We start from the raw sequence: 27,293 nt of genomic DNA, 5'->3' as shown, positions 1-27,293 counted from the left end.
ATCAGTGTGATATAATGATGGATAGAGTGTTGGACTATGTCCTGGGAGACAGAAGTTTGAATCCTCACTCAGCCACGAAGCTCACTGGGTGACCTTGAGCCAGTCACCATCTCTTAGCCCAGGGGTGGCCAATTCCCAAGAGACTGCGATCTACTCACCGAGTTAAAAACTGGCAGTGATCAAAGTTCAGGTCAAAGTTGTTGGAGCTTTTTTTTAGGAAGGAGGAAGGCCCATGTTTGGGGGATTCGAGTCAAAGTTGTTGAGTTTTTTCAGGGAGGAGGTAAAAGGTTGAGCTTTTTTTAGGGGAGCCACAGTTGTTCAGCTTATTTGGGGGGAGCCAATGATCTACCGGTGATCTACCACAGATGTCCAGTGATCTACCTGTTGGACGTGCCTGTCTTAGCCTAACCAACTGCACGGGGCTGCTGTGAGTATGAAGCGGGGGGGGGGGGGGAGAGCACCTTGAGCGTCCTGGAAGAATTGGTGGTATATACCATACTTTTCCATGTATAAGACTAGGTTTCTTTACTTTAAAATAAGGTTAAAAATCCGGGGGCATCTTATACATGGATAGCGCATATGCCCGTTTTCTAAATTTGGGGTCCCCAAAAGTAGGGGGCGTCTTATACAAGGGCGCGTCTTATACATGGAAAAATACAGTAAATGTAATAAATAAAAATAAATACCTGGATCTGTTTGCATGCAGAGCAGGTTTCTTTAAAAAGCTTTCACAAAGTGGCTTACAATAATAGCTGAACTAGCATACAGATCTTCCCTGAATCTCTTCTATTTTGTATGATTAAGTGTTCCAGCAGTTTAGGAGATGGGGGGGGGGATCCTAATTCACAGCGAAAATCTGTACCGCACCACCTTTCAGATTGCCTTTGAGAATGGTCATTACAATGATAAATGTGCACTAATAGACTTTTATTTTGTAAACAACGACAATGCATTTGGAAGCTCCGGAAGTTATAAAAAACAGATTTGTTCCAGCACTGAAGTATTCAAGAATGTAACTTTGGATGTTCCAGCTCCTCTGCATAATGCTACCCATGTCTAGTTTACATACTTCCAGAGTGATTACTTCAAGACACTGCGATTCTGAAAAGTATCTTCAAGACAAATCCACATACACCCAGCAAAATACACGCAAGAAAATACTAAGGATCATGGATATTAGCTCTATCAACTGTACACACACAAAAAAAGAACACACACAGAGCTCAAATCTCAACCTAGGATGAGGAAGGGGTAGAGATATCATGAAATCAGGAGGAAATGTGAGGAGGGAGAGAAAGGGGAAAAAGACGAAAGAAAGAAAGAAAGAAAGAAAGAAAGAAAGAAAGAAAGAAAGAAAGAAAGAAAGAAAGAAAGAAAGAACACAGTACAAAACAAAAGTGGGTCCCACATAGCGAGTGGTGGTGGTTTAATGCTGGGCCCCAAAATGAAAAGGCTGAAGACCAAGGATATAAGCCTTCCTCAGCCTCATGCCCACCAGATATTCTGAACTACAACTGTGCCCTGACAATTGGCCATTCTGGCCAAAGCTGATAAAATTGGGGGGGATGGGAAACAGACTATAATCGTCTAGGGGGCCTTTACCTTTTTTACATATATATACATAGTAAAACAAGACATCAGGATTCTGTACCAGGGTTAACCCAAATTCTGTGTGACTTTCAAGAGATTCCTGCAAATTGCATTCATGGGGAGTGAAGATTTCAATACCTTTGCATATATTTGTGGAATCTATATTAAAAATGTGTGCAATACCAAATTAATTCAGCAATTGCTGGTCATGTGGAAGGGAATGGGCACAACATCAATTCATCAATGCCTATATAAATGGGCATTCATTTTTTCCCTTTTTTCCTTTTAAAAGCTCTGCTATTGTCCCTTTTAACACAGGGACAGGGCAGACAGGATACAAGCCAATAGATATTTAAAAATATAAAATAATTGCATGCTTGTTATCTACAGCCTTGCTCTATTTCCTGCCCATAAGAGTCAATAAATTCTTCGTTTTAAAACAAGTCTGAATCACTTCCTAACACAGATGGCCACTCATTTGGGAAGGGGTGTGTGGAAACATAGGGAATTCATGTCTTTTTAAAAAATAGGAATAGCTTGTCTATGAAAAGTGAGCAGGCTTTTCTAATGAAACAAAATGCTGCTAATAACCCCAGAATCATTGTTTTCTCCTTTGACATTTCCAAACATACTCTACATTCTAGTAGCAAGGCACTTCTGAAGAGGAACTTTGTACTTCAGAAATATACTGTTCACATTGAAGGTCGCTGAAGATCTTCATTTTCACAAACACTGATTTTATGGTCGGTTCTATCTTTATTGTATCATTTTTAACCTTACCGTACACCACTCAGAAACTAAGGTGTTAAGTGCTGTGTGTGTGTGTGTGTGTGTGTGTATTTAGCATTTAGCATATATATACAGTATCTCAATGCAACCCAGCACACTGCCAGGCATTTAGGCTGCTAAAGTACCCAGGACACATGAAAAGCATCTTGTTGAGCTGGACCAGGCATGGCAGGACTCCAACTCCAATGAGCCCCACACAACGTAGCCAATTATCAGGGGTGATGGGAGTTGTAGTCCAGCAACATCTGGAGGGCGCCATAACTGGACAACGAAACTAGCAGACTATGGCTACAGTCCGAAACTGGGCTGTAAATTCTACTGGGCTGTCTCCAGTGCTTTTCCTGCTTAGAGAAGACCTATGGAAATTAACGAACACAACTAACTTAGGTTCATTAGTTTCAGTGGGTCTACACACTGCCTTGAGTGAAACTATTCAAGTTTTACTCGAGACAACCCACTGAAATAGTACTGGCCCTGATATAAATGTTGGCTTCTGTTCTGCCTCTCGCTGCAATTTTAATTGCTGTATGCATCATTTTGATAGGTGTTTCATTGTGGTTGGGTTTTTCTTTTTTTAAAAGTGTGAGCCGCTTTTGAAATTAAGACAAAAAAAGCCCAGGATATAATGTTAACAAACCAACAGCAGTAATTCCGTTCTCTGCTCATGCTCTCTCCGCTGCTCCTTCTTAGGCAGCAAAGCAGGGGTTAAGTCCATAAGCTGCCCTCCACCTGTTGTCAGACTCCAACTCCCATCAGCCCTTGCAGCCAGCATGGGCAATGGCACAGCCAAACCTCATCCGAGAGGGCAACCTGATGTCTGCCCCCAAGGCTGCAAAGGGTTCAAAACAGCAATACTTCCCAACAAGGTGAAGCAGTAGGCAGCTATAAAGTTACTCACCCAATTAAGGCCACCATCTGTTCCACTATATGTTTGCTGAATGTGATAATGACAAAAAGTTTCTGAAAGAGGGAAAACATCCGTCAGAGGCATATTCAACTGAAGGGGAAGCCAAAACAATTCAAGATTACAGCCAGTCTTCCAATTCAATTAATCATCCTCTCCTGTTATTTTGTTACCGCTTTGCCTTGAGATTTCTTCCAGTGTGAAGGTCATCTAGGCATGGGCGTACCCAGGAACAAATCTAGGGGGGGGGGGCCAAGCCATGGCCGTCCAGGTTGTGACATTTCAGCACGAATGAAACCAAAATTTTATTATATATAATTATAGCAGTTTTTTATTACAATTATTTGCTTGATTTTTTAAAATTTCTATTCTAGTTACATGTCTTATACTAATATCATTTTTCTTGGGTTTGAAGAAAATGTTGAGGTTTGTTTGGTGCAGCCTTTTTACGTACCTGGACTAAACAAACCGGCAGTTGTGTGGTATAGTAATGCATATACAGTCCTGCCACCATGTACACTGGTTAAAGCAGACTACTGTGCTACACAAACTCTTCACCGGGAACAAAACTGAATTCAATAACCACATCTTTTAAAGATGTAGGAAAATTAAGGAGTACTCTCACTGGAAGAGAGTATGGTAGGGTGCCCCTCTTTCCCTCAGAAAATGTTGAAGATTATGGTAAAATAAAAAAATTCCTTCAGCAGCACCTTAAAGACCAACAAAGTTTTTATTTTGGCATGAGCTTTCGTGTGCATGCACACTTCTTCAGATACACTGAAATAGGAGTCCCCAGGCGCTTATGTGGAGAAGGGGTGGGGAGGGGGTGGGGTGGGGAGGGGAGGGGGTATCACTCAGAAGGGTGGTGGGAAGATTATGGTGTTAAGCGACCCCCAAGATACATCTCCTCCTGGTGGTCATCTAGTCCCGCCCCCTGTAATGCAAGAACATGCACCTATCCCATATGGGGATTGGGCCTGCAAAAATTTGGCTTTATCAGCACTACTATCCTGCCAACCAATAATATGCAGCTTGCCCAAACGGGGATTGAACCTGCATCATAGGGGTTATCAGCACTATTATCCTGTCAACCCAGGAATAGTACCTCAAAGTTTGGATGGGACCCTGGGGGTCATCTAGTCCAACCCCCTGTACCGCAATAATATGCAGCTTTCTCATATGGTGAAAGAGCAATTGCCAAAACAAATATGATAAAAGGGGCCCGAGGCTATGCACAAAGAGGGGGTAGGGTAGGGTAGGATTAGGGTAATTTAGCTGCTGGCTACAAACTGCCAAGCCCTTAAGCAGCAGTTCAGCCCAACACAGGACTGCACTGCGATCAGGGAAACAAAGGAACTAGGATTAGTGATTTAGCTGCTGGCTAGAAAGGGACTTAGAGGGAACCTTTACGATGCAAAAACCAACAGAGGTGATCCAGCAATCCTTCCCTGTCCCAGGGAATGGTCCACACTGAGGATGAACACTGCAACTCCGCTCTCCGCTGCCGGCTGTTTTTTTTTTTTTGCTGCGTAGGAGCTTCCCCCCTTTTTTTTGCTTCTCTAGGGAGGGGCAGCTGCACCCCCCTGCCCCATGCTGGGTACACCCATGCATCTAGGCATTAAACTATGCACACAACTTTTGCTGGAAAAGGCAGCTTTGTGTCTCTCTTCTCCCCTGATCCCACAATGTTTTACCCATTGTGTCTCAATGGCCTCATCACTTTAAAGTGGGGAACAGATACATTCATTACATAATGGTCTGGTGGACAGGCAATGCTAAGCCAAACTGCAGCCAAGCACAGAGGAGCAAGTGGGCTGGTACACAGAGTAAAAGTCAAGGCCACTACATGATGGAGCTAAATACCTGGAGCAAAACAATGGTTTGGTCTAGCATTACATCCGAACCTGGGGGTGCAAGGTTTGCCTTACCTCCAGACAAACCCCAAGCAGTAATCTAAGAACAAACCGTGGCTCCCCTTTGTGCTTTGTCTGGCTTGAGACAAACCATGAACTCAGTGCTAAGACAAACCATGGATTAGCCCATGGTTAGTGCAGCAGCAGGATGACCAAGGGAGGAGCGAAATGGCTGTGACTTTTACTGTGAGTACTCCTCAGGCCTGCGTAGTGTGTGAAATGGGCCACTGGGAGACTGTGAAGCGTCTCCAGCGCTGCCCCCTCTTGTACAAGGAGTTGCTAACCTATGACACCCCCCCCCCAAAAAAATGTTGATGAACTACTATCAGCTTCAGCCAGCATGGCCAATGGCAAGGGGTGCAAAAACCGCTGTTTTGCAAAATATAGAAGCAAAATTCAAGACTGTGCAAATGAAATGTAAGCAGCTTTTTAAAGCACGGACAGGGAACCTGTAATACTTCACATGTCAGGACCACAACTCTCATCATTCCTGACCGGATCATCATGCTGGCTTGGCCGGAATGGAGCTGCGTCAAAACACATGCCTGCAGGGTCACAGATTGCATTCATGCTTTAAAGCCATTAATTTATTGGCCATTGGATGGATCAAAATCTGCCATGGTCAGGAAAATAAGATGCTATTTGCACTAAAAGCTCATTATGTGGTACAAGTATGCTTGGACTGTACCATTTCAGACCATGGGAAAGCGATTGAGGGGAAATTATCCCTACATATCAAAAACAAATCCATAAAGACAAGGAATTTGTGCGTGCGTTTCTTTTAAAGTGCAGAGTACCTTGTTTAAAAAAATGGAGAATTTAAAATACTTTAACCCAACTAGCAGACAGGACTGGTGCCATCCAGAAGCAAGCTTATCACTTGACGATGTATCTGTCCTCTTAAAATAGGTATCCAAGTTTTGTTTTGTTTCTAAACGGATTGTTTGCTCAAGGAATTCAGAGAAAAACAACTTTAAAAATAAAACAAAATAATGGGGAAATTGTGTGTCAGTGACAGATACAACCGCAAGGGCACTAGACTCCATAAATCAAGGTTGAAGGGAGCCTTCTGTGGTTTGGGCCACCTCCAGATCTCTCCCCCCCCTGCCTCCCTTTCACTAAATTGGGGGTGAGTGGCTCTGTCTACTACATGCACACATACTTGCATGCACATACTTGCATGCACACATACTTGGGGGCAGTGCACGCCCCATAAGGAGAGGGGTGAGGCTAAAAGTCAAGAACTTAAGAGGATCTCACAAGTCACAAGTTTAAGTTCAAAGCCCGTTCAAGTGCAGAGCATCCATTAAATGTGGCCCTCTCCACATTATTTTGTTACTCCTGTCCATCGTCCTCGCTAGATAGGGCTGATGGGAGCCCATCAAAACCGCAAAGGCCGCTGGCTCTGCAATCCTTTCGGCATCCCTGAGCCACCTGTGTCATGCGCCTGGGGGTGGGATCCAATTTGGCCCCATAAAGGACCCACACTCTGAGAATCAGCTTGCCATTAGTACCCGGGACTCGATTTTGCGGTGCGGATTTAAAGGCCAATTAAACGCAACAGTAAAACGAGCTGCTGGGCTGAGCCCAGAAGCTTCCTGTTTGGCATGGAGGGCAGGGGACTGCACCGTAAATCTTCTGTGACAGCTACATTTCCTAAAATCCTCAGCTACATCAGAAAAAAAAAAATAAACACACACGCGAGAAAAGTTTAGGGCTGTGTACCACAATGTGTGTGGATAAACAGACACAAGATAATAGTTCCACTCTGGCTGAAAGCCGGGAGTAAGGAGGGGGAGCACACACACTTTTTTTGACAGATGCAGGATTTACCCAACGTTGAATAGTCTGGGAAATCCACTCACACCATCACCCCAAAACCACATGTGGGTGTAGATCATTATAAATGACATTCTGAAACAACAACTATGGAACAGCACGTCCTCTAAAACTTATCTCACCAGAGCAAGGTCCCCCCCCCCAACTATTTATCCTCAGGGAAGCCTATAGATGTTTCGTTATCCTACTGACTAAGAGTGAACTCATTCTCCCCGATTGTCTGGGCAGTGTGGGCCTGGACTGATGGCACATGTAGCCTAACATCTGGAAGCCAAGATGTTGGCCACCTCTGTCATTTTCACACATTTGATGTTACGAAAGAATGAACTATCATTGTAGAGGTATTATAACCTTCCCCCCCCCCAATGCCACCTTTTTCTTTAACAGGATGCAACATGCATATGATAGCTAAATGTTATCAAATCATGTTTCTTTTAATTAAGCGAAAAAACAGGAGGTAATATTCATGGAGTACATAATTAAAGGACTTAAATTAATCTCAATAGAGAAGGCATGTCAAACCTGCGGCCCTCCAGATGTTTTGGACTACAATTCCCATCTTCCCCAACCACTGGTCCTGCTAGCTAGGGATCATGGGAGTTGTAGGCCAAAACATCTGGAGGGCCGCAGGTTTGACATGCCTGCAGAGCATAGGCATTCAAATTTTCTTGTAACTTGTTACACCAGAACATGATTTTCAAGAGGTTATTTTTCAAAGGTTATCATTTTGCCTAGCCTCTCTGACCTGGATTATATTACGTCAGTTTAACCCAATAGGCTATATCCCAAACTTTGGCCAACTAGTACTACAAATTAGGGGACTCAGGTTTTACTCCTATTACAATCAATATTTATACATACTGCACGTAGTAAAGAGAGGATTGTCTCCCTACAAGACATTATAATTTTTATTAAAAGCTATGGGTGCCATGCTAATTATTGGACTTTCAATTGTTCGTTTTCTGCAAACCATTCGGGCACAAGGTATTTGTGGAAAATGTGGCATATAAATAAACTGACTATGACTAATATTATTGTTTCCTTTATTGCAGATGGGGAAGTGGGGTGCTGAGAAGAAGGTTGAGCCACTTCATGGTTTCATGGCGGAGGCAAAATTCAAAGCAGGTTCACACATTTTGTGCTTTTAGCCGTTAGGCTGCCCCAGGAGGCGGGGTGGGTGGTGGGTGGGAAGAGAATAACGGTAGGTCTGATAGTGACTGGCACATTCCAATCAGTGCTCAACAATAACACAGCCAGTGTCAGAGACTGCCTGGAAACAGCAATTTCGATTGAGAGTGGAAGTGCGTGGAAAGGCCCAGATGGAAGCACAGTGTTTCTGCAAAAGAGCCCAGCGCCATTACCTGAATGTGCATCTTGATTATTGCTTTTCCAATCAGGGTGGCGCCAAAGAAGGTCCAAAAGGGAACGAGGAAATGTCCACATGTTATCCCGGCCAGGTCGAAAAGGGGGTTTGGAATCTGTAAGGTTAAGAGAGAGAAAAAGGAATAAGATAACATGGGAGATTTCCCCATAACTTGATTAATGCCAAACAGCCACTGGGAAACTGGACAAGTCCATGGAGAATCACAGGCCTAGCAACAGTTCGCAGCCGTAAACAGAACCTCCATGTTTTGGGGCAGTCTAGACATCTTTCATCATCATTAACTTTGGCATTTATTCATCCTGTTCTACAAAAAGTGCCTCAAAGCAACTTAAACTATTCAAACTAGAAAACAGCCGAAGATCAATTAAAAACCAAGCAACAAAGGAAGACAACAAAATACAGCAAACAGTATTAGGAAGTTTAGTTGCTGAAGGTGTGTGTGGGGGATAATGGAAGAGGGCTCTTGCTGTGATGCTGTGGGCTTCTGAGAGTCCACCATGAGAAGAACAAGACTCTGGGCTAGACAGGCCAGTGGCCTGATCCAGCAGGCTCCTATGTTCCCAGTGGCATGTGGATAGCCACTGTGGAAAAGAGGGGTGTTGGGTTATAGATCAGCCTTCTGTTACCTGGGGCCCTCCAGATGTTTTGGACTCCAAATCCCATCAACCCCCAGCCAGCTTGACCAATGGCTGAGGATGAGGAGAGCTACAGTCCAACAATATCTGGAAGATACCATGTGAGGAAGGCTGAACTGGATCCTTCATCTTCCAGTGGTTGGTTAGGACCCTCTAGGAGACCAAGGTGGGTCTCAAACACAGCACTACCACCCTACAAGCCTTCAAATGCATGTTTGGGTTAATGGTGGGTCCAGGGTCTGGAAAGCTTGAAGACTACTGCAGTAGATGAGCCTCACGTCTCCTTATGAAGTCCTTAATCCTTTGGAAAAACAACACAAAGTATGTGAGCTCTCATTTTCTCCTAATTTAAAAAAGGCTTGTGCCCAAGAATGTTAGTGTTACAGCACATAAATTTCCAAAAACTGGGGAGACCTCAGCTAGACAATGTCCCAGACAAACAACAGACCCTGCCCCGATTCTCTCTTGCTAGCCCCAGATTAGAAACAGCTCGCAGACGTCTTTCGTAAGAAATGCACAAAACCACAGCCAGCCATTTTAAAGCCATACATTAAAAAGAAGGCTCCCCCACCCCCACCCCCAAACAAGTGTATTTGGCCCGGTGAGTCAGTCTCTGAGACTGATCCTGCATGAATTGCATCTGAAACAAAAGACAGAAGGGGGGGGGGACAAAATAAAATCAACCTTGGTATTTATTGCTGGGTGTGTGCTGCTGAGAGAAAGATGAAGCCAAAAAAAGGTTTGTTCCACCAAAACCGGGATGTGCGTCTTTTCGCCCTGCACCTACATGAGTCACGTGACCTGCATGAGATCACGGAGCCCCAAAGACATGTTCTTTTGGGGACCATACGTGCACACGCTTTTTGGGGTGCTGCGTGAGATCGTGCCCCCCAAAAGTGCTTTTTTGGGGTGAGATTTGGGGGGAAATTATGGCGCCCAAAATGGCCGCTGTGCTCTTGGCGCCAGAAAACAGGATGTTTCATTTTTCCTCGGGACGCTTGTGGGGTATATTATTATTGCATGTACACGCCATCTCTCCTCCACAGAGCTCAAGGTTTCTGTTTCTCCACTTTATCCCCACAACAACCCTGTGTGGTAGGTTAGGAAGCCTATCATGCAACTGTAAACGATTGTAACATTTGGGTGCACACCGCCCTCTTGAGATTTTTTGTTAATTTCTATTTTGGGGTGTCAGGGATGCAGGCTGATATGGAGTTAGACCTATTGGTCCATTTAGCTTGGCACTGTCTACACTGACTAGCAGCCACGCTTCAGGCAGGCAATATTCCCAGTCCTACCTGGAGATACCAGGAACCTTATGCATGCAAGGTAGATATGCTCGGCCACTGAAGTAAAGCCCTTCCCAGTGCTGGACTGAGATACCAAGACCCAAACAGCTCCTAGCCACCTCCCAGAGTTTGCGTGCATCTTGGACCCCGATCCACTCCCTTTCACAGAAAGCAGACTCTCATTCCCTGTCAAGCGCTGCTTTTGAAAACTTCCTCCCAATTCAAAAAGCAGCTTGCAGTGTTGGTCTGGGGGTGAGGGAGGGCTGCTATCTGATAAGGAAGGAGGAGGAGGAGATATTATTTATACCCTGACCATCTGACTCGGTTTCCCCAGCCACTCCAGGCGGCTCCCAACAGAATTAAAAGCACAACAAAACACCAGACATTAAAAACTTCCCTAAACAGGGCTGCCTCCAGATGTCTTCTAAAAGTCAGATACAGTAGTTGTTTATTTCCTTGACATCTGATGGGAGGGTGTTCCACAGGGTGGGCGCCACTACCGAGAAGGCCCTCTGCCTGGTTCCCTATAGCCTCACTTCTCGCAGGGAGGGAACTGCCAGAAGGCCCTTAGCGCTGGACCTCAGTGAATGATGGGGGTGGAAACGTTCCTTCAGGAAAACCCCACAAACCCCTCGGGTGCACAAAACCCCCACCATGCATGGTTCCTGGCCACGGCTCACTGATTCTGCGGAGTAAGTGAGTAAAGAAACCCAACGTACCAAAATCTACATCGCAGGCTTCCTGCTAGTCTCTGGCAGATCTATTGCTCCGATCTTGTCTCTTTGCAATCGTCCCTGTGGAGGGGTACTGTGTATTGGGGAAGGGCGGACATTCCACAGCTTTGGGACGATTGCTGAGGCAGCCCATAATAGTCCATAGTCACACATAGTCTAAACACAGAACAGGGCCTTGTCCAATTGGTGTTGCTGGAGTGGGAGGGCTGACGAACCTGTGGCTCTCCAGATGTTGCGGGACTCCCAACTCTCATCAGCCCCAATCAGCATGGCCAAGGGCAAGGGATGATGGGAGCTGTAGTCCAACCACTGGCACTGTTACAGGTTCCACAGAATACCTGCTCCACAGTTGTAAGAAATCAATCTTATGGATGTGGCAGCATCTGCACTTTGGAACTCCCTGCTTATTGACACCAGGCAGTACTTATTTAGGCAACTGCTTATTTAGGCAATTTTGGGCTGCTGCTGTGTTTTAATCTTTTTTTTTTACTGTTAATTTCAATTATTAAAAAAACCCCCAACTAGCTGGCTTTTATTGGTAGCTTTAATATTTGGCAACCACTTAGAAGTTTTACTTACTACAATCAAGAAGTACAGGAGCTTAGTTCAATAAGTTTAATGAATAAAAATAGCCCAGCAAGTGTACCTGGAGGCCCAAATGTCCCCACCCCACCCCAGCAATGGACTACCTTACTAGGTTGTTGTAGCGTAAGGCCTACTGAGAGAGAATGTACCTGTGACAGCTCTGAGCCATCTAAAATGATCATTCTAAGTATTATTGCTGTTGTTGCCCCAGCTAAATGGTCAACCTTTGCTTAAAAGGATCGTAAAAATATCCGACCTGCCACGCTGATGCGCTGAGTGTTCAGACGCATTATACAGCACATCTAAAATGTGACTCTTTATCCCCAGTCTAGACAAGGTATGCAAGAGAAATGCAACAGCCTGGATTTGGCCCAGATTAACACAGCTCTCCTTGAAGAAGATAAATTCATCCAGAGTCCTGACAGTGCCTACTCTGGCTAAACGGGGCTTCCTCCCTCCCACTCCCTTTTTAAAAAGGAGAGAGGGTTATGAGCAAATATGAGAAATCGAGTCTGGTTAATTTATCCTTCGTTTCTGCAATTACTGCACTCCCAGTGAGATCACAACAGATATACTTTCAATAATAATAATAACAATAATGCAGTTTTTTTTCAAAGTTGGCAAATGTATATTTCTACTTTTGTCTTGCAAACTGGACAGAGAAACAGGGTGGGTGGGTTGCAACTTTTCACTTGGGTTATGTTATACTTGTATTTCAAAATCAATAAAGGTGCTGTATGTGTTAAAATGAGAATAAAATGAAAACAGCCAATACAATCCCCAGTCAGGCAGTCTAGGCCAAGGTTAGCCAGCGTGGCACCCCACAGATGATTTGGACTACAACTCCCATTATCCCTGATCATTGGCTGGGAATGATGGGATTTGTAGTCCAAAACGATGGGGGGGGGCGGGGAAACCATGTTGGCTATCCCCATATAGAGTTATAAGAACAAATGTTTCTGCAGTCGTTTTGCTGGAGTTCTGTTTCCAACCCTCCTGCGGTCTTCAGGACAGTGGGTGTGTTTGTGGGTTGGTCATATAAACTTGTTACCAAAGGCAGAGTTAAGATCAACTATAGAAGAGTGTTGCAGAGTAAACCAATTAAAACTCTTGAGACCTTGGAAAGACATCGTCCCTTTCAGAACCCTTTAAATATCCGATTTCCTTCTATTTATCTGTGCGATTAACGCAATGGCGCTGGGGCCACTGGCAGGAAAGAATCTAGTGACTGATTCACTGCTACTACGAGCAGAACCCAGAGGAGATGTGTTTACTTGTCTCGGTAAGAAAAAGGAGGACAAAATGTTCTGGAGATTAAGCCCGGGATGTCGTAATGTACAGGGTAAGGAGGAAGGCGGATTCAAAAGGCAAATGACATTTTTCCAAATTAAAACGTGCACCAACATTGCACAACCTACAAGGACGAGGGGGGGGGGAAACCCCATCACATTCACCAGAAATGGAATGGTTGTGCATCCTTTTCCAGGTAAACCTCGGTCCCGCCCTGCAGGTCAGTCGTCAATGAACAGAAAACTTCACTCTATAGCTGGCGTGGGGTGAGAGGCAGTCTAGAGCTAACCTGGGCTCAACTTTACCTGACTGCCAAATTTCGGATGAGCTGGTTAAAGCTCTGAGCAGGCAGTACATTTAAAGCACTCTTTCCCCACTTTTAGTGTCATGGATTCCACCCAAAGCATGCTGGGAACTGTAGTTTGTTAAAAGGGCTAAGAGGCACCAGGAGACCCTTAACAAACGGCAGTTCCCAGGATTCCTCTGGCATTGGGGAGCCATGATTTTAAAAGTGAAATAAGCATGCTTTAACTGTACAATGTGGATGTGGTCTGGGCCTATGTGTGATGGGGGACGGCACAGTTTCCCCCTCACCTATGTACATCTGTTTGAATTTTGTTCCTTGTTCAGTTCAAGTTTATTAATGTGTGTGTTGTGTATTGAGTCAAAGGATTTTATATCTGTATTATTATTGTCTGTATTTGCATTAGGATAAAGTAACTGCCTTTTGGTTCCAGAGGGTACAGCTACTATTGGTTCATTTAAGCTGCTGTATTTGGATCCTCTGTCTTATTGGTTTCCTCCAAAAGGCAGCACTGTGATTGCTTGATATTGTTCCCTCCAAAATGTATCCCTTCCTAGCTAGTCCCCTGTCCCTATAAATGTAGCTTTCCTCTCCTCAGTCTTCAGTCTTGTTCACTTTAATAAAGAGCTGTTACTAGAGAACTGTCTCCAGCATGTTATGTCAAGAGAGCTGAAATCACAAACCCCACGTCACAACAACTGGCGACGAAGGTGGGATCCGGAATGCTGAGGAGCGGTTAAACACAACCCTGCCTCAGAGTCCGGATTGCAGCTGAGAACAAGACTCACTGGCCAGCTGAGAAGACGACCCTGCCCGCTAGGACAATGGAGAGTCCAAGGGTATTGGAGCCCTTCCAGCCATCAGAGCCCCACACCTGGGAAGACTACGTCGAACGCTTCGAGTTCTTTGCAGTGGCTCAAGGGATCACCGATGCCAGCAAAAGAAGGGCCACATTCCTGAGCTACTGTGGGCCCGAGACCTTCAAGCTGGCCAAGGCATTACTTGCTCCAGCGAAGCTGAGTGAGACATCTCTCAAAGATATTCTTGCCTGCCTAACAAGCCACTTGGCGCCTACTGAGACCAAGATGGCCCGGCGGATGGAGTTCCATAAGAGGCAGCAGCATGCTGGGGAGTCTGTATCCACATTTCTGGCTGAACTCCGGAAGCTCGCTCAGCACTGCGGCTTCCAAAATCTGGAAGAGACTCTCCTGGATCGGTTTATTGGTGGTCTGAGCAGCAAGAAAGCCAGAAGACGCATCGTGGCTAAAGAAGAGGTTACCCTTGCTTCAGCCTTGAAAGAGGCCACCGCCACGGAGAATTATGAAAGAGAGGAGCTTGATGCCAGTCGCAAGGCCACTAAGCCACAGATAGAAGTTGCGCATGCCATGGACGAGCTAGAGGCTACTCCGAGCCAGAGCCCAGTCCGTGGGGTCGAGTCGGTGCGTCAGGCCTGCACAGTGCACAGAGATCGCCGAGGCAGTTGCCCAGGTTGTGGCGGAAACCATGAAAGGAAGAGTTGTCGTTTCAGGGATGCTATCTGCCGGACGTGCGGAAAGACGGGTCACATCGCCAGGGTCTGTAGATCGGCGGCGTCGGGAGCGACAGGAGCACCTAGACTGGAGCATCGCAGACCGCCCACAGCAACTCGTTTTCTAAAGGACTGCCACTACGTAACGGAGATCAACGGGAGGGCCGTGCAGTTTCCAGCGCAAGGCAAGGCACACGTCAAGGTGAAGATTGAGGGTCAGCAGTGCGACATGGAGGTGGACTCCGGATCCGCATTCACCATCGTGTCGGACCAGACCGCGAAGACATTCTTCCCCAGGGGTAAGTTGCCCCCTCTGGAGCCCTTTCCGGCAACCTTGCAGTCGTACTCAGCAGGCCGCATCCATGTTATGGGAATGTGTGCCGTGAGAGTACAGTTCCGGGACAAACAGGCTGTACTCAAACTGGTGATTGCGAAGGGCAGTCGCCCCAGTCTCCTGGGCACTGACTGGTTCCCTGCCCTGGGACTGAGTATCTCAGGGCTTAATTCAATCCAAACCTGCCCTGAGATGAGTGAGGTATTATGCAAGGAATTTGCTGGTCTCTTTAATGGAAAACTGGGTTGTTATAAAGGGCCCCCAGTTGACTTCGAGTTGGACCCCGGGGTGGCTCCAATCCGACTCAAACCAAGGCGAGTGCCATTTGCACTGCAACCCAAGATCGAGGCAGAGCTGGATAAATTGGTCAAGCAGGGAGTTCTCTCACCCGTGGACTCTGCTAAGTGGGAGACTCCAATCGTCACACCCCTTAAAGCAAATGGGGAAGTCAGGATATGTGCAGATTACAAATGTACTATCAATAAGGCACTCAGGGGAAACTCATACCCCATTCCAGTCGTATCACATCTGTTGGCTAAACTGGCTGGGGGCAAGGTGTTCGCCAAAATTGACCTGGCACAAGCTTACCAACAGCTGCCAGTAACCCCACAATCAGCGGAAGCACAGACTATTGTCACACATAAAGGGGCGTTCAGAGTTAACAGATTACAGTTCGGAGTTTGTGTGGCCCCAGGGATTTTTCAAGGGCTCATGGAACGCCTGTTAAGAGGTCTGCCGGGGGTCTTGCCATTTTTTGATGATGTTTTAATTGCTGGAAAAGACCCACAGGAACTGGTTGCGCGTGTCCGTGCAGTGTTGCTCAAGTTCAAGGAGGTGGGGTTGCAACTGAAAAAAGAAAAATGCAGTTTTGGGGTGCCAACTGTGGATTTCTTGGGGTTTAAAATTGATGCATCAGGCATCCACCCCACAGATGCTAAGATTAAGGCCATCATCGAGGCACCACGACCACAGAACAAGACGGAGTTGCAGTCATTCCTGGGACTTATTAACTTTTATCATTCGTTCTTACCCCAGAAAGCTTCGGTAGCTGAACCATTACATAGACTATTGCAGAAAAAGAATGTGTGGCGATGGGGGCGGGAGCAGCAGAAGGCTTTTGACTCCTTGCGAGGAATGCTGAGTAGCAGGAGCGTCCTTGCTCATTATGATGAGTCAAAGCCGCTGGTCCTGGCATGTGATGCCTCTCAATACGGTCTGGGGGCTGTGCTGAGTCATAGGGAACCGGATGGGTCGGAAAAGCCCATCTCTTTCTATTCCCGTACGTTGTCGCCCACAGAGCGCAACTATGCTCAAATTGATAAAGAGGCACTGGCTATTGTGTCCGGAATCAAAAGGTTCTATGATTATTTGTATGGTCGCCATTTCTCCATTGAAACGGACCACAAACCACTGTTAGGGTTGTTCAACCCAAACAAACAAACGCCGCAAATTCTCTCCCCCAGAATGTTGCGTTGGTCAATATTCCTGAATGGGTTCCAGTACACCTTGACCCATGTGCCGGGGAAACAGTTGTGCCATGCTGATGCGCTGAGTCGATTGCCCCTTCCTGGCGGGAGCAATGAGGATCCTGCTCCGGCGGAGCACATTATGATGCTAGAAACACTTCCGGGGGCTCCTGTAACAGCTACGGATATAGCTGAGAAAACTAGGAAAGATGCTGTTCTCTCCCGTGTGCTCACTTGGGTGGGGAGGGGGTGGCCAGGTGGTCCGCATGAAGAAAAATTCAGGCCTTATGCGACAAGGCAGCACGAATTGTCCATGCATAAGGGTTGTCTCCTATGGGGAGATAGGGTGATAATCCCAGCACCACTGAGAAACAGGGTTCTTGAGACGCTTCACATGGGACACCCGGGAATGGTCAGGATGAAGTCGCTAGCCCGATGTTATGTGTGGTGGCCTGGAATGGACCAGAACATAGAACAATGGGTACGAACATGCAAGGCATGCCAAGAGGTGCGGCCAGAAGTGGCCAGAGCACCAGTCCACTGGTGGGAGCAGTCCAGGACTCCCTGGAGCCGGCTGCACATAGATTTTGCTGGGCCATTCCAAGGGAAGGTCTTTTTGGTTATCGTTGATGCATATTCCAAATGGTTAGAAGTGGCGATGGTCCCTAGCATGGCATCAGCTGCCGTAATCAAGGTGTTGAGGCAGCTGTTTGCTACCCACGGGTTACCTGAGACCATTGTATCAGATAATGGGGCAGCTTTTGTATCCCAAGAATTCAGGGCATTCTTGGCTGATAATTTTATAAGAGGGGTCACATCCGCGCCCTTTCACCCATCCTCCAATGGGCAGGCTGAGCGCATGGTAAGAACAGCCAAAGAATCCATTGCGCGCTTAATGGAGGGTAACTGGTCGGCTCGCATTGCGCGAATGTTATTTTTGCAGCATGCGACGCCGTGTACTGCGACGGGCAAGTCGCCAGCCGAGCTGCTCTTAGGTAGAAGACTGGTAACGGTGCTGGATTATGTCCACCCAGATAAAATGCCAAACCGTAATTCAAGAGCAACCCCCCAGGCTGAGACTGACACAACAAGGTATCTCGCCCCTGAAGATCTGGTCTGGGTGAGGAACTATTCACGAGGTCCGCGGTGGGTGGCCGGTGTGATCACCCGGGCTAGTGGACCTGTGTCCTATTACCCTGTTTCTCATATTTTAAGACATACCCATAAAATAAGCCATAGCAGGATTTTTAAGCATTCAAGGAATATAAGCCATACCCCGAAAATAAGACATAGTGATAGGCGCAGCAGCAATTCCGGCCGCGGCAGGAGGAGGAGGAAAAAAATAAGACACCCCTTGAAAATAAGCCATAGTGTGTTTTTTTGAGGAAAAAATAAATATAAGACGTGTCTTATAATATGAGAAACACGGTATGTGACCTTGGAAAATGGGCAAGTTTGGAAGAGACATATAGATCAGCTGAGGCGCCGGGCGCTCAGCAGGGAGGAGTCAGATAATTCATCCCTGGCTAATGACGCACAGCTGCAAGACCAGAGTGAAAATGGTCCAGAGGTACAGTCACCAGGGGCTTCAGCAAATGAACCAGGGTCTGCTAGTCCTCAGGATGACGAGGTACAGGTCGGGGACCCTGAGATGTCTGGGACTCCATCTGTTCCTGATGAAACCCCTATAGCAGCCCCTCCACCACAGGTAACACCCAATCCAGAACCTGCAACACCTGTTGTCAGGAGATCAGGTAGAAGTTATAGGACCCCACAGTACCTGAGGGATTACGTCTGCTGTGCTCACTAGGGGGGGAGGGGTGTTGTGTATTGAGTCAAAGGATTTTATATCTGTATTATTATTGTCTGTATTTGCATTAGGATAAAGTAACTGCCTTTTGGTTCCAGAGGGTACAGCTACTATTGGTTCATTTAAGCTGCTGTATTTGGATCCTCTGTCTTATTGGTTTCCTCCAAAAGGCAGCACTGTGATTGCTTGATATTGTTCCCTCCAAAATGTATCCCTTCCTAGCTAGTCCCCTGTCCCTATAAATGTAGCTTTCCTCTCCTCAGTCTTCAGTCTTGTTCACTTTAATAAAGAGCTGTTACTAGAGAACTGTCTCCAGCATGTTATGTCAAGAGAGCTGAAATCACAAACCCCACGTCACAACAGTGTGATTGCTTACAATGAGGACAAGAGTATGAGAAAGCATGCATTTTAAAAATGTTAATATAGTTTTGCCCTAAATCGTAACGTTTTTTGATATTTTCTGGTCTGAGGGCACTTCTAGTGAGCTTGCTTGATGAAACTGAGGTATGCCCAGAGTTTTAATGGGATCCAGGCCAGAAAACCCCGTATAAGTCGTCTCAATGGAAATGAACTAAATTTTGCTAGAACCAGTGTTTTACGCTGCATTTGCTTCAAAACAGATGCAGAATGTATGTTTATTTCAAATGCACAATTAAATAGATCCCTACTCTTGTCTCTCTGGGTGAACTTATGCCCACCGCCATCTTTCAGACTAACCTACCTCACAGGGTTGTCGTTAGATGACCAGGAGAGAGAGAAGGCTACCGCTGAGGCCCTCAGAGGAAGAAGGGGATAGAAACTAATGCAGCAATAACAATAATTAGAAATAATATTTTGAAAATGGGAAGCAAAGTCTGACTCACTTCATAAAAAATCAAAACAATAGAATTGAGCTGCACAAAAGGCATCTTACAAAAGAGAGGGAGAAAATGGCTGCTTCTTAATTACTACATTTATTTATTTTGTTCCATCTATTAATCGCTTCCTATAAAACATCTTATGACACATTAAACTTTTAAAAGCCAACAGGGGCAACATAATGTCATAATAAAGGGGGAATTTTTTTTTTTACCAAAGCAGGCAATGAGTTAGCAGATCATTTAACAAGCACACAGAAAAATAAAAATAAAAATGGAGGCAGACGATGGCAGTTTAAATCTCTTTCTCTCCTTCCCACCCCATGATTTCCAGTTATATTGAGCTTACTTCAGCTCAAGTCAGCTTATTCAAAGATGCCTCATGTGAGGGTGACTGAAAGCTGGTGAGTCAGATCCAGCATCTCTAATGCAATGAAGGCTTGGGTTGAACTGAGTGTCTCAAATGGGCTGCTAGACATGGATCAGGCCGAAAAGCTTTCTAAAGTACATTTCTGTAGGCTTTAATGTGTATGCTTTTAAATCTGCTCCAAAATGCTGTTAAGTCGGTGTCATCCTGGGAATCTGAATGGCACGGTTCCCAAAAAATAAAACAAAGAGATTTTAAAATGAAACAGAAAACACAGAAACATAAAATAAGTAAAATCAAAATAAAACGGGTTTAGCCAGCTGAAAGACCAAAACAAGAACGAGAGGTTTCTATTTTTTTTGCCCTCCAACTATTTCTACCATAACCCTGAACAGAGATTATTTTATCACAACCCAATGTTATAAAAAGTCTAAGGTTAATTTACAAATGAATCGACTTCCTCGTACTGCTGTTTTATAAGGGAATCAAGAATTTATGCTTGGTGTGTACTGATTAAAGGTGCTACTAATGATATACAAAGTCCTCAATGTCTTGGGACAAGTTTATTTAAATCAGGGTTTTTTTGGGGGGGGGCTTTGGCCCTTTAGAGGGTTACCGAACTGCAACTCCCCCCACACCCAGCAAAAACGGCCCATGGGCAGGGATGCTGTGAGTTTTAGTTTAGTAATATCTAGAGCAGTGATGGGCAACCTTTTGAGCTTGGTGTGTCAAAATTCGCCAGCATAACTCGGGTGGTGTGTCACTTCGAGAAAAAAACCATAATTTCGCGATATTTATAGTTTAAATAACAAAAATGTATAATTGTAATATATAACTGTATTTAATAAACCAAAAACTAATTATTTAACCAAACCAAACCAAAAACCCCTTATTTATCACAAAGTGCGCAGAGTTGTTGAGCTTTTTGGGGGGAGCTGCTGACCAAAGTTTTGGAGGTTTTTTGGGGGGATGCAAAAGTTGCTTTGCTTTTTTTGGGGGGTGCCCCAAAGCTGCTGCGTTTTGGGGGGGAAAGAGAACTGAAATAAATGATGAATAATACCTTCGCTGGAACTAACACACAGCACCGACATAGTCTGCCAAAGCGACAAAAAACCCGGCACAGAACGGGTTAAAAAAAGAATGCTGTTACACCCAATCATAGTCTGCCAAAGCGCCAGAAAAAACAGCACAGAAAGGGTTAAAAATCCAATCTCTGGCTACCAGCAGCAACAACAAAAAGGGATCCGGGTTTTAACAGTGGAGACAAGCTCTAGCAGAGACAAGCTGTAGGAGGAGTGGGAGAACAAATAGGGGGGGACGACAACAACAACAACAACAACAGCGTGAATGGGCCGATGGGGCGCGTGCCAGCAGTGAGGGCTCTGTGTGTCACATCTGACACGCGTGTCATAGGTTCGCCAACACTGATCAAGAGAGACACAAGTTCCTCACCACTGGTCGTTTCATGCATTTGTGTAATATAAGGCTGTCACACAAAAAAACCCTTCTGGTTGGGTAGAAGTTATACACACAGCTAGCCATTGCAATCCGGACCTGCAAGACTGTGCCCTTTGGCAATGATTTCTGGACCAGGACTGAGATTAAGTCCTTGCTTATTGACAATCCACAGGCAGCCCAAATTAAAAATAAAAATAAAGAAATATGTAATTCCAAACAATGATGGGGAAAGAAACTCAGAAATACAAGGCAGTTCACCAACAGTACAGGCTTAATTGTTAAGAATTTAAACAAGGTTAGGACAAAATCAAAACCAGTACACTTTTAACAATTCTGTTAAAGCTGCTTATGTCTCTTTTATAGCCCAGAACACAAACTTTGCAACTGATTTGGTTAACATGATACCGTATACATCCATAACCAAGAAAGCTGTAAACCACTCTAAAGACCATCTTGGGAATAGAGCAATTAACGGACAAATAACTGGTTCTTTCGACAGAATACTAAGTATGGGTGGTATCATTTTAATGCTAATTTAATTGTATTGTTTGCTTTGTGAACGTATGAGGTATTGTTTTTAACACATTAGGCTATATAGACTCCATTTCCCAAACCAAGTTACCTACAGGACACCGCAGAAGTTCTGAGAAAACTACTTAAGGTCCGATCTCAGCTGGGCACATTTAATATAAATAAATAAACAGAAATGTGTGTCTGAGTAACAACAACAACAAATATGTGCTTTCTGAGCCACAAGGGACCTCTGACAGTGACTTCCCTGAAGATCCCAGTGACTGGGCAGGGATATAAGCAATCCTTAAGTTATCCTGGACTCAAGCTGGACTTCAGCACCTAGTAAATTAATATAGGAACCTCAAAACTACCCACAATTGCTTTAGCTTTGGGGAAGAGCACGGACCTTCAGATCAGTGTACTGTTATGGGCTGCAAATTATGCCAACATCATCACGGCTCACTTAGAATGAAGCTTTCTCAACTACAACCCCCCACAAAAGCTTCTCTTTTTATCTGAGACAACACCGTTAACACCTCTTTTTCATCTGGACTCCTAGACAGGACGTGACGTCTCACCAGGACTTTCATAACTTTCTCCAAATTGTCAGCCCAGACCACCACAACATCTACTGGCTGTACACAGCCGGGTCCGACAATGCAACACGTCTGTTCGGACTTGGACCAAAACTCTCAACTAAACAAATCACACTGGAGTACGGTACCCCACCCAACAAAGTGGGGAAGGGAAGCCTTGGCTCAACAAGGCCAGATTGGCACCCAGGAACTACCCGCTAGAGCAGGCATCCCCAAACTTTGGCCCTCCAGATGTTTTGGACTACAATTCCCATCTTCCCCGACCACTGGTCCTGTTAGCTAGGGATCATGGGAGTTGTAGGCCAAAACATCTGGAGGGCCGCAGTTTGGGGATGCCTGTGCTAGAGCATGAAAAAGGTAAGAACATCAGAAGGTGTTCTGGCTGCTGGATCAGGTCAGCTGGCCCATCTAGTCTCGCATCCTGTTCTCACGGTGGCCAACCAAATGCTTCTTTGGGGAAGCTTGCAGGCTGCAACATTTATTCCCATTTGTGACTCTCAGCAATAGGTTGCTTCCAACTGAAGAGGCAAAATATAGCCATTGTGGTAAGCAGCCAATGATAGCCTATGAAAAAAGGGAAGAGTTGTTGAAAAGACACTCTGATTCCAACTACCAATTGCTACCAGGCTCTGGAAAGGAAGGGAGGCACAATCTACCCTTTGATGCATGCCGGAGGGAGAAGGGCTTCAGGGCGCATTGCAACACCTCTGTCTAAGACCTACTAGCAATGGCCCTAACTCAGGGTTCCCCAAACTCCTGAGTTCATTGGTCCCTCCATGAGTTGCCATCAACCCAAACTCTTTGGAACGTAAATGAAACAAGAGTCAAAAAATATCAATATATAACCAAAATTTATTCACCACGACTAGGAAGTATAAAATGTAAAAATAACAGCTCATTAAATACAGTGGTTCCTCACTGGCAAGGGAGGTGCACTCTGTACATGCTCTTTATTGCCGAGGCTCATATTTCCTAATTATTTTCCCCCCACCCTGTAAGCACATTTTCCATCCGCAAGTCCTTTTCGACCCCCTTTCAAGCCCTAGGTCTTTATTCACTGCCTGCACATCCATATGCACCCCAGGGGTTTAATATCAAATGCTTGTTTTCAGCATGACCTATTGCTTGGGCATCATCAAATCAACTACCCTTCTCTACCTTGTTCCTTCACTCCTCGTCATGTGTGTCTGTGTGTGTTCTCTTTTTATTAACTTTTAAAACCTCAGAGTCTGCCCTTCATCTCTCTATTTTTATTTTTTTAAATTGATAAGACCCACTTTGAAGGCCAATCTTTGTCTGAAAGGAAGGATTAGAATATGACGATATGAATAATAAAGAAAAGCACATAGACAGCTGTGAGTTCCTTGCTGGAAAAGGTGGAATGGGAAGTAAAAGCTGGGCGTGGAAGGTGGAACGGGACAATTTCAACCCATCCATACATTTATTGGAGAGAAGGAATAAGGACTTACTGAAGCACAGGCCAGGATTCCAAAAAAACCAACTTTCTGCACAAGCTTCTGGACTGTCAGCTTAGCACGGGAGGGAAAGTCCTGCGAACAAGGAAAACAACAAATTAAGTAACTAGAGATGGGGAAAGGGGGAGGAAATAATCAACCAGGGCTGAGGAGTTTATTTTTCCAACCCCACAGGATTGCACAGCCTTTCTCACATCTCCCTTCCCACCCTCCATTGTGCAAGTGTGTTTAATTAAAAAAAGAAGAAGCCTTTATTAAGCGAGAAAGAGGACATAAAACTGACACACTGGTGAACCAGACATCCGGCAGGCTGATTCAGATTGAAAACGCTGAACAATCCCAGATGCTCATTTGCAGCTCTTCCTGCTAGAGCGACCCTTTCGAACTTTTGTGACACAGGTAAAGTTCATCACTCAAGCATCACTCCACCTGAGCTGGAGTTGGCATCACTGCCATTAAGTCTTTAGAGAATAATAAAAACACAATTAACTGCAATTAGCAAAGGTGTGAACATAGCTTTCTTTTCCGGAAAGGAAGGGTTACAAGCCAGGATTTTTTCATTAAAAAGCCCTCCACAGCCCCACCGGTAGGGAGTGCCGTCATTGAGCTCCACTCAAAACACTAATAATAACTCCTGGCTGTGGTTCGGTGGCAGGACGTCTGCTTGGCACGCAGAAAGGACCAGCCTTTATTATCCCTTGGCACTTTCTGGTTAAAGGAATGTTAAGTACCAAGGACAGGAAAAACTGGACCTGCCCAAAATATGGGGGAGCCATTCTCAGAGAAAATAGCAATGAGCTGGGTCCCCCCTTAAAAAAATAAAATGTATATACCATTTAATTGTAAACAAAACATTGAAGCAGTTTACAGAAAGAATAAAACAATGCAACAATCAGGAAAAAAGTTAAACACAGCTATTTAAAACACACACAAAATAATTTAAACAAAATGAAAAAAAAAATCCTTCCAGTAGCACCTTAGAGACCAACTAAGTTTGTTAAAGCTCATACCAATAACAAACTTAGTTGGTCTCTTGCTACTGGAAGGATTTTTTTTTACTACGGCAGACCTACACGGCTACCTACCTGTAACTAAAATAATGTAAATCAACGATAAGCAAACCACGAGACTGAATAGGTTACGGAAACAAAAGTGTTTTTAGCAGGTGATGATGAGATCCTGCCTGATGCCAATAGGCAGTGAGTTCCACAGTGTTGGGATGCCACACTAAAAGACTGATTTCTTACAAACGTGGAACGTGGACTCATGTTGGCAGATTTAACAGAGCAAGAAAGAAACGCCACCTGATCCAAATAAAAGGGCTCAAAATATGGGCTGAAGACATCACATTACCGCAAAGAATATGACAATAAAAAAGAACTTATGTAAGCTGTATTTTTGCCAAGATATTAAATAAATATGTAACACACACACACACACACACACACACACACACACACGAGTTTTTAACAAATGTGGGATGAAAAGAAACCCTTATTAATCCCAAACAGAATCTTTTTTAAAACGTGGCCTCTGGAAGATGCAAATACGTAACTTATGTTATTGTATTTATATCCAATGAAAGGACAGCTGACAAGAGCGCAATAAGATCATCATCAAGTCACTTAAAAGCAATTAGAACGGTCATAAATTCGGATATAACAACTTCATGTTTAAACAAGCAAATAAAACCCGCTAAAAACTACAACCAGCCAGGAACAAAGCAGCAGAAGGGTAACAAACGACTGGTGATACAGAAGAAGGTTAAAATTCATTTAACAATGAGGAAAGAGCCAGCCTGGGGGGCTTCACCGGGGAGGTAATTCCTTAGAAGAGGGAGCACAGCCAAGAAAGCCCTGTTAATGCACACTCCTTTACTGTACTTTTTTATAAAATAAAAGTGTGGTTTATAAATATTTAAATAAAATAAAATAAATAGCTATCACCACTGGTATCTGAACTTTGGGAAAGAAGGATTTCAGAGTGGTGCAGCTCTGCTTGTATGCGTTGGGTGGGGAAGTAGAAGCTGTTAATACTGGCTTTTGGAAATGTGACCAGAAAGAAGCTGGGAGCCAGTGTGGATGTCTTAACTCTGGTGAACTACGCTCCTTTTGACTCACATTTTTAACTAACTGAAGATTCCAGTCTCCAAAAGAAAGCCCCACATAGAGAGATGCAGTAGTCTAGCCTGGAGGTTATACCAAGGAGTGGTGTGTGTGTGTGTGTGTGTGTGTGTGTGTGTGTGTGTGTGTTAGTTGGCAGGCCTGGGTCGATGATATTGAAATCTCTTTTTCATGCTGATGTCAAATGAGCTACACGTCAGCTCTGGGGACAGCCAATGACATGCCTGCAGAGGATCTCCGTGATCAAGCTGAGATATAAAGGCTCTCAGCTGGTCCCTGAGGTACGCTGGGCCCAAGTTGTTCAGGGGCTTTGTAGATTTATGTACAAGCCCTTTTAGAGTCTGACTCAGTCACGGGTGGGGAGCCAGGGCAGATGTTTAAACAATGGCGCCACATGTAGCTGGATGACGCCCCCACCCAATGAAGCTTCGGAGCCAGACCCAAGGGCAGCCCCGGCCTCAGGATGGCCATGGAACCACCATTTGTTAAGGCAATCTAAGCTAGTGAAAGGCACGTTTAGCCACCGGATGTCACCAGGGCATCCAAGTGTGATGCTGGAACCAGCAGCCCTCCTAAGCGATGGACATTATCCATGATGGGGAGACCTTACCCCAAAAGGCTGAGCATTTCAGAGTAGCAAAACCTGTACCAAGAACACCCTTGCTGTTCAGAGATGGAACAGTGATAGCATGAGGAGGGAAATATCCTCAAGTGGGTGTTGGGACATAAATAATAATAATAATAATTTTATTATTTGTACCTTGCCCATCTGGCTGAGTCTCCCCAGCCACTCCGGGCGGCTCCCAATCGAGTATTAAAACAATACAGCATTAAATATTAAAAACTTCCCTAAACAGGGCTGCCTTCAGATGTCTTTTAAAAATAGGATAGCTGCTTATTTCCTTGACATCTGTTGGAAGGGCGTTCCACAGGGCGGGTGCCACTACCAAGAAGGCCCTCTGTCTGGTTCCCTATAACCTCACTTCTCGCAATGAGGGAACCTCTGAGGAGAGTGACATCAAACAAGGGGCAGCTTCTAAGGTATATATATGGCACGGGTTGCCAATACAATGCCTATGGAGCCTGAAAAAGCTCTCAGCGACCACCTCCTCAAAATCTACCATGCCCCAATGACTGGCATTCCTGCTCAGTTCCTGTTTGCACAGGATTCAGCCTCTTTAACACTGAACCCACCCTCATGCTTGCTTTTCAATGGGGGCCAAGACTGGACACCTTACCCCATCCATGCTGAACAGAGGAGGGGTACAAAAGGGGTCTCTCTGTAAAGCCAATATGGCAGTCACAAATGGAAGTGCTGTTTCTTCCATTGATTGGGTTGGCTGATCGTTTTGTGATCCTGCCTCTTTCTCTGCTCTTTCTAGTGTGGGAGCCATCCTGTGTCAGGCCATGCTCTGACAGCGGCCGTTTTGTGATATGCCACACAACCCAAAGCAGCCATTTTGTGACCGGAGACCACAGCATCCTCTCAAAATTCCTGATGCGCCCATTG

The 27,293-nt window shown here is 45.1% G+C and overlaps 1 protein-coding gene across 3 annotated transcripts in view; it reads right to left on the bottom strand.

Annotated features, from left to right (window-relative positions):
* VMP1 (vacuole membrane protein 1) overlaps positions 1-27,293 on the bottom strand; it is a 109,599-nt gene that overhangs the window by 20,003 nt on the left and 62,303 nt on the right. For all 3 annotated transcript variants that reach the window (XM_035140115.2, XM_035140116.2, XM_035140117.2), the window contains exons 8-10: positions 23,655-23,735; positions 8,397-8,513; positions 3,278-3,339 (exon numbers count right to left, since the gene is read on the bottom strand). In XM_035140115.2, the coding sequence (XP_034996006.1) occupies positions 3,278-3,339; positions 8,397-8,513; positions 23,655-23,735 (260 nt within the window). The remainder of the gene's footprint in view (positions 1-3,277; positions 3,340-8,396; positions 8,514-23,654; positions 23,736-27,293) is intronic.

This window comes from Zootoca vivipara, chromosome 15, assembly GCF_963506605.1.
Source record: "Zootoca vivipara chromosome 15, rZooViv1.1, whole genome shotgun sequence".
Lineage (NCBI taxonomy): Eukaryota > Metazoa > Chordata > Lepidosauria > Squamata > Lacertidae > Zootoca > Zootoca vivipara.
Note: the sequence above shows the minus strand (reverse complement) of the source record. Positions and strands in the feature narration are given on the sequence as shown.